The sequence below is a fragment of the Triticum dicoccoides genome, chromosome 4A (assembly GCF_002162155.2).
Source record: "Triticum dicoccoides isolate Atlit2015 ecotype Zavitan chromosome 4A, WEW_v2.0, whole genome shotgun sequence".
NCBI lineage: Eukaryota > Viridiplantae > Streptophyta > Magnoliopsida > Poales > Poaceae > Triticum > Triticum dicoccoides.
This window is the reverse complement of record NC_041386.1, coordinates 177,489,269-177,500,199: the sequence shown is the minus strand read 5'-3', so window position 1 is coordinate 177,500,199 and position 10,931 is coordinate 177,489,269. Positions and strand designations below refer to the sequence as shown.

At 43.9% G+C, this 10,931-nt stretch overlaps 1 protein-coding gene across 5 annotated transcripts; it reads right to left on the bottom strand.

The window, feature by feature from the left end:
• Positions 1-546: 546 nt before the first annotated feature.
• On the bottom strand, positions 547-8,885 carry LOC119285584 (protein PHOSPHATE STARVATION RESPONSE 1-like). Of its 5 annotated transcripts, none has more exons than XM_037564893.1 (8): positions 8,793-8,885; positions 6,748-7,374; positions 5,836-6,028; positions 5,671-5,747; positions 5,537-5,576; positions 5,205-5,256; positions 1,622-1,691; positions 547-1,336 (listed from the first exon to the last, which is right to left on the bottom strand). In XM_037564893.1, the coding sequence occupies exons 1-8, from the start codon at positions 8,853-8,855 to the stop codon at positions 986-988; spliced, it is 1,473 nt and encodes a 490-aa protein (XP_037420790.1). In that variant the 5' UTR covers positions 8,856-8,885; the 3' UTR covers positions 547-985. The 5 variants fall into 5 exon arrangements, with proteins under 5 accessions (XP_037420790.1, XP_037420791.1, XP_037420794.1 ...); XM_037564894.1 differs by having other exon boundaries at positions 5,836-6,016; XM_037564897.1 differs by having other exon boundaries at positions 8,782-8,880.
• Positions 8,886-10,931: the final 2,046 nt, after the last annotated feature.

The window sequence follows — 10,931 nt, the reverse complement described above, 5'->3', positions numbered from 1 at the left end:
CAGTAATTCGAAAAACAAATCCCGACAAATTTTGTTTCCAATTTATTACCTCCGGGTACATGTAAAAAACTGAATTTTTAATACTGTTCACCGGTGAAAAGTCGAATTTATTTTTAAAAAATTTTGTTCCCAATTTTTTTTGAAATACTGTTCATCCGGAGGGAAAAAATGCTTTCTAAAATTTTATTTTTCTGAATTTTTCATTTTTTTTCAAACTTACTGTTTATCAGTCAGTGGGTCAAACCCGGTCAAGGGGAGGGGGGGGTTAAATTTTGGCCGGTTTTAAGAGTTGGAGGTTGCAGATTAGACGGTTTTGAAGTTGGGGGTTGTATATTAGACTAGGGCTAGAGTTGAGGGGTGTAATATGCACTTCTCTCCTGAGGAGAGACAAGCCTAAGTTTTACAGACAATCCAAGTAGGTACACGAATATCAGCCGTTTTCTTTTACAGGGGTTTTCTGCTAGAAAACGACGTTGCAAACGGGGCCTAAGTGTGGAAAACATGGCAGAACAAATAAAGATGAAAGATCTTCAAGCAGTACAGATCTCAGAGAAGTTGAACCAAGTTACCATCTTATAACACAAAACTTTGCAATCATCATGAGTTCAGCCAATACGTAGCTAACTCTAAAAATTGCAACACCCAAACCAAAACGGGTCAGGTATTTCAATATTTTGAGCATCAAGACAGAGACTAGCATTCTAGCAGTTCAGTCTTCTGCCGCTTGAAACCTCAAATAACAACAACTATATATCTAGAAAGATAGCTAGACCTCAAGGCATACTTTACCAATTACCATGCTTCAGGAGATAATTTGATTTATTGCTAGCAGTTTATACAAGCGGCCACCAAAAGATTCCATTTAGATAATTAAGGTGGCTAGGCTCAATAGACTTGCAGATCAGCATCGACACAGGGATGGAACCATTTTTTTACCTATTATACGTTGACTGAACTGCTATCATCTGAATTGCCAAACTGATGGTTAACTATCATGCACCCTTTGGCGCTTCTCTTGCGGGGCCTTAGAACCATCATTAGTATTTGCAAGGGGGTCAGAAGACTCGCTTTCTGCCATCTCCTGGTTGCCACCTGCATGCATGGAAGTTTCTCCTATTTCGGCACTCACGGGGTTCTCTCCTGTTCTATTTAGGTCATCAGCTGCATCATTATCCCTATCTCTGGTTGCAGGATGGCTCGGTTCAGATAATAGGGTTGTTGTAGCTCCCGAGGATAGATCCTGCACCTTCTCAGTATTGGATTTAGACTGCTTTTCAAACATCATCTGAAGATACTTCCCTTGTTCTTCAATTCGCAACTGCAGCTTTCTCTGGGTCTGTCATAGAAAGATGGAATGAAGTTCAGACTATGTGTGTTTCATCATGGTAATAGTCTGACTGAGCCTGGCCTATATCATGTAAAGACCAAAGCAATTATGTGGATGTTTCTTTTGTAGAGTATCACCGCAGTCACAATTTGATTTATAAGTGTGCAAAAAGAACAATGTTTCCTCACATTTGTTTATCCAGAAGTCTATTACGTTTCGCATGCAACTTTTTTTATTGGGTCACCTAGACATCACCTAAATTAAGAATCAGTCTATGTTCTTTTGGACTAGTACCTCAAGTTGTTCATGAAGACGTTTCTGAACTTCCATCTGAAGGCGCAGCGCTTCAGTAAGATCCATGCTCCTGTATAAGAAAAATATCATGTATAGTGTTAATCATGGCTGACAAAGCAAGAGAATGCACTGTCTCACAATGAATCCTCAAAAATACTTTTTTTCCGGACCAATACAAAGTGAATATAAATGGGAAAACTTTGTTTTTGCCAACTTTGCTTATGCCACTCTAGAATTTGACATCTCACTTTTGCCACTCTTAGCTTTTGACAATACATCACAAATGCCATTCCGTGGCAAAAACGATAATTTTTCATTTCACTTTTGCCACTCTTAGCTTTTGACATGTATCACAATTGCCACTCTAAAAATTTTGCTTTTGCCACGGAATGGCAAAAGTGATATATTGTCAAAATCTAAGAGTGGCAAAAGTGAAATGTCAAATTCTAGAGTGGCTTAAGCAAAGTTGGCAAAAACAAAGTTTTCCCAATAAATTGGGTTCAACAGGCCCCATTAAACTCTCATAACAGAGGGAGGATTTGAGAGATCCACATTTACAGCATGACCAAGACTTGGGAGCACAAACAACAACACTTTTGATTGTGAGTTCGACATCGAAAAACATAACTGTGAGCATATTGTTTATATCATAGCTACAAATAACAACTTTTTCAAAACAAATGGATTAACTGCAAGGCAATTCGCAGTGCTTGCTAGGTCTGTACAGCATGGATTTAGAACAGACAGAAAATGGAACACTCCAGTGCCAATAAAATGTGTGTGCATAGACACACGTCAACATAACTATCAAAAGAATAGCGTCTTCCTCAAGTAATAACACCTGAGGAAGTTGGTTGAGTAACCAGGAATCTTGACAGTGCTAGTAACCTAGACATAAGCTCCGGAAAATGTGTTATATCTTTCCAGTCAGCTAAGTGTTTGCGAAATGTACCTGACCTCTTGTTAAGACACTGAAAACATCAAGACCAAAGGTAACACAAGAAAAACAAAGGAATTTGCACCCCACCATCTGATATTTATGCTAATTCACCTATAAGAACATCAATCTGCCCATGATTGGTGCACAGAATTCCAAAATCAATCTAGCTACATGAAACTTAGTGCAGCAAAATAAAATTACTGGTTTCGCTTCTGAAGAGGCTGAAGGGCTAATAAAACATTTTTTGAAATATGTCAGATGTTAAAACTGCAAGTAGTAGAATCATGTATTATCAAAACATAAATCATTCCCCTTCTCATTAAGAGGTAAAACAGCTTCATGGGAAGCAAAATAATATTAGGTTCTACTACTACTTGCACTTCCAAAATCTCACATAATTGAGAAAAAGTTTGAATATGAAACTTAGCATCTCCATTAGCCAAGCCACTAAATTGATTTGACAGGACCAAGTTTAATAGAGCTGACTTGATATCATAACTAAACGTGACAACTATGCGATGAATGACAACGACGACGACGACAACAACGAAACCAACTCATGGTTCCACGCACCCCTGTCCATGGCTAGTTATTTGGTGAACATTCCAGTCCTTCAGATCTCTCTTTATGGACTCTTTCCATGTCCAGTTTGGTCTACCCCGACCTCTCTTAACATTATCGGCACACTTTAACCGTCCACTATGCACTGGAGCTTCTGGAGGCCACCGCTGTATATGCCCAAACCATCTCAAACGATGTTTGACAAGCTTTTCTTCAATCGGTGCTACCCCAACTCTCTCCTGTATATCATCATTCCAGACCAGATCCTTTCTTGGGTGATCACACATCCATCTCAACATGCGCATCTGCGCTACACCTAACCGTTGCACATGTCGCCTTTTAGTCGGCCAACACCAAGCACCATACAACATTGCGAGTCGAATCGCCGTCCTACAGAACCTGCCTTTTAGCTTTTGTGGTACTCTCTTGTCATAGAGAACGCCAGAAGCTTGGCACCACTTCATCCATCCGGCTTTGATTCGATGGCTCACATCTTCATTGATATCACCATCCTTTTTGCAGCATTGCATTGACCCCAAATGTCGAAAGGTGTCCTTCTGAGGTACCACCTACCCATCAAGCCTAACCTCCTCCTCGACCTAGCAGTACTGAAACCGCACCTCATGTATTCAGTTTTAGTTCTACTAAGCCTAAAACCTTTCGATTCCAAAGTTTGACTCCATAGCTCTAACTTCCTATTAACCCCCATCCAACTATCATTGACTAGCACCACATCATCCGCAAAGAGCATATAACCCCCATCCCTATGTTTTTAAGGCGGTAAGGCGAGGCGAGGCGCTGGGGGGGCGCCTCACTGCCTAAGCGCTAAGGCATAAGGCGAGGCGACGCCTTAGAGACTTGTAAGCAACAGAATTAAGTAGAATTTGGTAGGCATTAGGCAACTAGGCATACAGCCATACACACCTTGCAACTGATGGTTGTAGAGCCCATATGGTTCTGGAGAGGATGGAGAATCTGCAGGAGAGGATGGAGAATCTGCAGGAGAGGAGGAGGAGGAACTGTAGGAGGGGAGGGGGATCTGCCGGGGAGGAGGGGGAAGCTGCCAGAGAGGAGGGGGAGAAGCTCAGATCCAGCCTGGGGGTGGGGGGAAACTGAAAATGGTTACAGGTCTCTCTCTCTCTCCCTCTAGTACCTGTTGGCGCCAAAACAAAGTTTCCCGCCCTTTCCTTCCCTCCCAGTTATCTGTTTCCCGCCTAAACCACCCAGCTCTGTCTAAGGCGTCCTTATTTGCCTAAGGCAGGCAGAGTGGCGCCTAGGCGGACGCCTTGGACGCCTTAAGGACTAAGGCGGACGCCTTAGACACACATGTAAGGCAAGGCCGACGCCTTGCCTCCTGGGGGCGCCCTGACGCCTAGGCGTCGCCTAAGCGACGCCTTAAAAACAGAGCCCCATCCAACTATCATCGACTAGCACCACATCATCCGCAAAGAGCATACACCATGGGTCTCCTTGTATATCCCTTGTGACCTCATCCGTCACCAAAGCAAAAAAGATAAGGGCTCAAAGCTGCCCTTGCTGCAATCCTATTTTAATCGGGAAGTCATCAGTGTCGCCATCACTTGTTCGAACACTTGTCAAAGCATTATCATACATGTCCTTGATGAGGGTAATGTACTTTGTTGGGGCTTTGTGTTTCCTCCAAGGCCCACCACATGACATTTGTTGGTGGGCATGTAAGTTCCTTCAAAGTTTTCCTGGGTTATATCCCATTTTAGTTATCTTTTTATTTATGATTTTGATCAGAAGGTGAATACCAGGACGTATCTATGGAAGAAAATCCATTTTGGGCAATTGCCTACATTGAAGCTATCTTTTCGAATCCCCATTAAAATGCAGTTGAATCGCAAACTTATATCAGCATCAGTTTTCTCAATGTAATTACTGAGTATTAGTCGAAATTCAGTTTTACAAACTAAACCACCATCTTAACTATTGGTTTTAGCTTTAATAGTTGATGGATGTCACATTGCACAGTAACCAGCTACCAATAAGCATCATGAGAGATGGGTATCATGCTAGAGTACAGAATAATAGATAATAAGTAAACAATTATCCACTCACGATTTCAGGTCTAGAGTCAACTCTTCGGTGGTAGTCCTTTTTTCTGCTGTACCTGATAATTTGGTATGGAATGGTTATATTATGTTACCAATTATACCAAACACAATGTAGATGCATGAATTCTGTGCAATAATGGAACCTTATCAAAATAATATCGCGTCATGAGAAGATTTACATATATATAAAAAAGCGTCAGCCCTAACCATTACCATAAAAATGTACTCAACTCAATACGATGGCATCATGGGTCATGAATAATAATATCAACTATGCACCTGTGCAGGGAAGATCTATATAAAATAGAAGTGCAAAAAAATCTAATCCAGACAAACCTTCCGTTAGGTCTGGCTTATAGCGAGCTGTTCGGTACTTCTGCAACACAAACCAGAAAAGGTAAGTGAGAACTCAAATCTCTTGTGGGCAACACTATTGTTTAGAACGAGAATTTAGAAAGCTAATGGCAAACCTGCAGATGGCTTTTCACATGATATATTGTCAAACCGTCAACTTTCATAAGCTTCAGCACACCCTTGGGAGTAGCTTCTGAAGGTACAAGACAAAAAGTACAAGCATTAGAACATGATTCATATCTAAAATGCACTTTTGGGAATCAACAGCACTGCAGACATACTTTCACTACCACCAAGCTTATTTACAGAGTCTACGAAGCACTCATGGAGTTCTGGAGTCCACCTCATCCGTTGTTTGGCTGCAGAGTTGCTATTGGGAGGACTAGCTACATTGCAAATCTCTCCACCATGAGATGAAGCTGGCTGGTTGACAGCAGGCTGTGATGCAGCCGAATTGGAAGGCTGAACCATGGACTACAACAAAGGTGACAACAAACATTTGGTCATAAAAGAAACAAATCGAATGGGCTTACCAAAAGCATCACAGTGAGAAACAAATATCACTCTAGAAACTCCAACTCCAACTCCAACAAGTTAAGAGACCTCCACCTTAAAATTAAGTGGACCGCATATTTCTATTTTGTGCCAAAGAGAATTAGAGAAGAAGCAGCATATATCCCTTAGAAGAATTTGCGGAGAGAGACACTCATATCAAGTCATGAACATTCATTACAAGATTCTAATGTAAACTCTAGTAGTCGATCTAATAACGACCCTCTTTGAACAGTGCAAACAAGAAATCATTTACTGGTGCCCTAACCATCACTCTAACAAAACCTACTACACATCAGTTTTAAACTTCCAATAAGAGGAAGGGATGGTTACCTACACTGTTTAAAGAGGCCCCAAGAAGTATGCCCCAATGTGTAAATGGAAGTATGGCCCGAGAAGTATACAGTAAGTCAAAACTTCCTCTTAACTTTAAAATTGACATACATTAAGGTATCTAGGTTGGCCACACAAAAATGATATCATACCAGTATATGCACTGGCAAAGAACTTACGTGAAATTACAACTTCACAAGGTTGGCTAATATGTCATAATAAACAAAAAAATTACAGATTACTTCTAAACTATCAGAACCCAAGACAGAGCTGCCACGATGACTCTTTATGCCGTTTCATTTGCATACCTTTGACTGGGGATCAGCAGCTGTTGCATCTAGAATATCTCTCCAATCATCATTCATTATTTCTGCCCACCATTCATTTTGTTTAGCAACCACATCAGATGTCACAGCAGGACCGCCGTTCTGGATCTGACTACCAGAAGCAGGGATGTTATCCCTGTAATCTGATAAACCATCAGCCGAACCTGGGAACCAAGTTGCCCCAGTGTGACCTCCAGGGATATTATTAGATAAGGTCTGAAATACTTCGATATCTGATGGCTGAGGAGCAAAAGGAGCAACCATAGACTGCCTCTCATGGTTAGGCGCAGAATCCAGAGGATTAGGTGAGTATCCTAATGAGGCTGCATATGATGATCTCATAGCACCAGCTCTTGGGTGCAAAGTAGCAGATGGAAGTGCACTCTGATGTAAGGGCACAAGATCACTCGTCAGTTGCCTTTGCATCGGAGTGAGCTGCGGATTGTAAGGCCCATGGAAGGTTTCTTTCAGAGAATTTGGCAGAATAGGTAAAGAGGATGACATTCCTCCAGAAACCCTGCTGTTGTGAGACTGTCTCAGATCACACCTCCTCATCAAGAATTGTGCACAAGCGTTGTGTCTTTCCCATAAATTGATTTTGATATGTTCCTACAGAATAACCTTAGCACAAATGTTAATCCATTAATCTACCACAGGTTAAGAAATGAAGAGTTAATAAAGGGAACCTATGGTTACACCGTACGAATTGTAACCATCATAAACATAGGCAACTGTAGCTATATCAAGCATGCATATCTGCACCCTGAAATCAACCATGAGTAAGTAACAATCTAACTAGTGTGATCAGGATCTCACGAGCAAAAAAACAAAGAAATGGCAACATCATAAAACGTGTTAGCAAGAGTCATAAAGTTGCGTACTGGTGGCCAGCAACATATTAAATTATTAATATATCATTTGTCCTTCTCCTTCTTCTCTAAGCCATATTTTTGTCTACTCCAATGACAGATCACAAGATAAATTATGAGAAAGAATACTAGGCCCTCAATTAGTATTACCATTGTGATGCTTCAAAAAAAAGTAATAGAACAGAAGCAGATTAAACCACATTGCAATCCCAAAGGAGCGCTTTTTTTACCATCTCTCAAGTGTAAAGTCAATACTTCCTTTGAAGCTAGAAACCAGGTCATGTTTCTGCATAGACACACGCATGCAGGATCCTCTAGAGAAGACGCTACCATACGTATGTCCTGATGTGGGGCAATGACCATCTTTCTACCATCGATAACGCAACTTTTATTCACGCTCTGAAGCTTCATAATACAACAACAAATGCCCTTTTTCAACAGAAAAACAAAAGAAAATGGCAGGTTTCTATTCACTGTGCAATCTATGTATGACACCATATATATATAGTCAAACAAGGAAACACATCTTGGTACGCATGTGGTACTATGTGCTATTAACTCGCAGGATGACAGGCACTGTCTAAAGCCCATACAGGAGGATCTGAATTAAACCCCAGGGGACAGGCAACTGTAGGCAGAGGGGGCAGGACAATCACAAGGGCACCTAATTCTCCCATAACACCTCCCACAGCTCCCAGCCCCACCAAATCCCCAATCATTTTCCGTACCGGCAACATCACGTACTCCCACAACTCACGAGCACGTGTGCCACCACCGCTCCTCGCAAAACTCTCACCTAGGACCCCCGCACCAGCAAAGCATGTCGCGATCAGAACCCTAGAGAAACCCTGTGTGCCCGCCCCCCGCCCCCCGCCCCCGCGCGCGCTCTCCTCCGCTCCTGTCCCGTCGGTCCGATTCGCCTCCGCGGAGCCGATCACGCCGACACGACGAGCTAGGAAGCGACGGGCGAGCTAGACGGCGTGGATTGGACCTGGAGAGAGGAGGGGGGGATTCAGGAATTGGGGGAGAGACGGCCAGTCCGTACCTGGGTTGGGTTGTGAGGAAGCTGCTGGATCGGTGCGGCTTTGGGGGGAGGAGATGACAGCAAGGGGGAATTCTGGCTGGGGAGAGAGAGGGGAGGAGGAACCTGGTGCGCACAAGAGGAGGACGACGCCCACCAGTTGCCGGGGGGAGGCGCACCGCGCACCCCCACCGCACCATGGGCGCGGCTTTTTGCGGATAGGCCCCTTCGGCCGCCCTGCGGCCAACTTGGACGGCTAGGATGGTGTGTGTGGCCCACTTTGATGTGATTGCACCGCGGTTTCTCCTTGGCCCAGGCCTAGTTTAGAAACACGGTCTTTTCCGGAAAACGTAGCAATGTCAGATTATGCGCTGCGTGCAAAGCTTAGGGCAAAGTAAATTCTAAAGGGCGTCTTCAAAGCGTGCGGAAGAGCATGTTTTCAATTTTAAGTGATCACATAGACTATTGAATCGAAAACAGGGCACAAGGACATTTGACGCTGATGGTCTAAATTTCATGTTTTAACCATTTTCTGAAACTTAGGGCCCGTTCTAAAGTCCTCCCAACTCTCTCAACTCTAAAAATTCTGCTTCTCAACCTAACTTCTGGCTCCACGCAGCAATTCATGTCCGTTCTGCACTGAAAACAGCTTCTCCATCGCCAACTTGGACTTCCTGCGAGTGTTGCGCCATGTTGGGTTGGATAGAAATCGTTAAATGGGCTGCATGCGGCCCAAAATGGAAGGAGAGACACGCTGAACATGTTTCCACGAGATGAGAAATGGGAGAAGAGAGATGAAACGAACCGTTTTCTTGACTTGGCGGTGGCAACCTTTGTAACTTCAGCCAACTCCAAGCTTCTGTGGATTGTGAAGTTACGATTCCCCAACTTCTCAAACTCCTTCGTATCTACTACCACTATAAAAAAAGAGAGGGCGAAGAACCAAATCATTCTATGCATCAAAACCTACGATCTGATGGTCTACATCCCTCCAGAATACTAAACGCGTTTTAGGCTTTAATTACCCACCATGCCATTAGCTGCTAATGACCCCTTTCAAGAAAAGAAAAAATGTTGTAGCCCACGTCTTCATCAAACTGCACGCACGACGCCACTCCTCTGCTACCGACGCATCGCAGGGGCCGGGGCCGCCGTCCCGCCCGCCGCTCCTTCTCTGCTGCACCACAGACGCTAGCGCGGATCGCCGTCGCCGCCCGCCGCTCCTCCTCTAATTCTAGACGGACGCGAGCTCGGATCGCCGTCGCCTCCTCCGGCCGCTCATCCTCTGCCGCCCCATGGTCTCGACGCCGGAGGCTCTCCTATTGGTCGGATGCTGCCCCCACGGATGCGAGCTCTCGCCGCTCCTCCTTTTCTGCCCCACGGGCTCGCCGCCGGCCGCTCTCCCTTCGTCGGTTGCTGCTCTATACGCCCATAGCCGTAATTGCGGAACGCGCCGCCGATTCTCTGCGCTGGAAGATCAGGGGAAGGCTCTCCTCTGCATCGGATCTGGCATCCTGAGCCTTCCAATGATCGGATCCGGTGAGATTTGCCACCTCCTGCTATCGTCCATGTGTAGCTCGTCGACTTCACCCAGGATGGCCACCAAGACGAGTCGACGACCTCTGCCTCATAGCTGTCTTCCCCGAGAGCTGACGCTGTCTCCATGCCGCACGAGGTTGCCGTTGCACCCACCACACACTTAGCATCGTTGATATTCTATATGTAACTCATCAATTGATAGATTTTCTCCCTGCTGTGACTTGCATTTTTCTACATTGCTTCGTATTAAGTTGATTGGGACTATTTGATTGAATAACAAATAGTAAACAACCTCTGTCGCTGATCAATTCATGGAACGATTATCACATGTGGCAAACTGAATTGCATTCTCAATACACAAGGGAAGTGCAAGCAGTATGTGGAGGGTCAAATTATTCATTACCTGCAAGTTATAAATTTATAATGCTAACACACTGTGTTTTGCTTTTATAACTTGCAAGTTGCAAGTGTTAACCCTAGAAAAACGATTTGCAGGTGGACATCTGCAGTAAATAATCAGGTGTTTCCTCATTATCAAAGTCAATGCTCTGTGAGGTGTGCAGCGAGTGCGTGTGAATGTGCCGATGCGAGGTAGTGGAGGGTTCAGCAAGGTTCAGTTTCGGCTCCAATTTTTTTTCAGAATCATCTTCTAATGACTAATCTAATGGTCCTTTCTTATGTAGTTAACAAATTATATTGCCTTGTAGCTTTTTAACAAATTGGCTGCTACGAAGACC

Bases quoted from the DNA above. Each gene is read 5' to 3' on its own strand.
- LOC119285584 (XM_037564893.1), bottom strand. From the start codon at position 8,855: ATGGTGCGGTGGGGGTGCGCGGTGCGCCTCCCCCCGGCAACTGGTGGG. The intron at 7,375-8,792 runs GTGCGCACCAGG...GTTATTCTGTAG, and splicing joins GTGGGCGTCGTCCTCCTCTT to GAACATATCAAAATCAATTT. The intron at 1,337-1,621 runs GTACTAGTCCAA...TTTCTATGACAG, and splicing joins GTCTTCATGAACAACTTGAG to ACCCAGAGAAAGCTGCAGTT.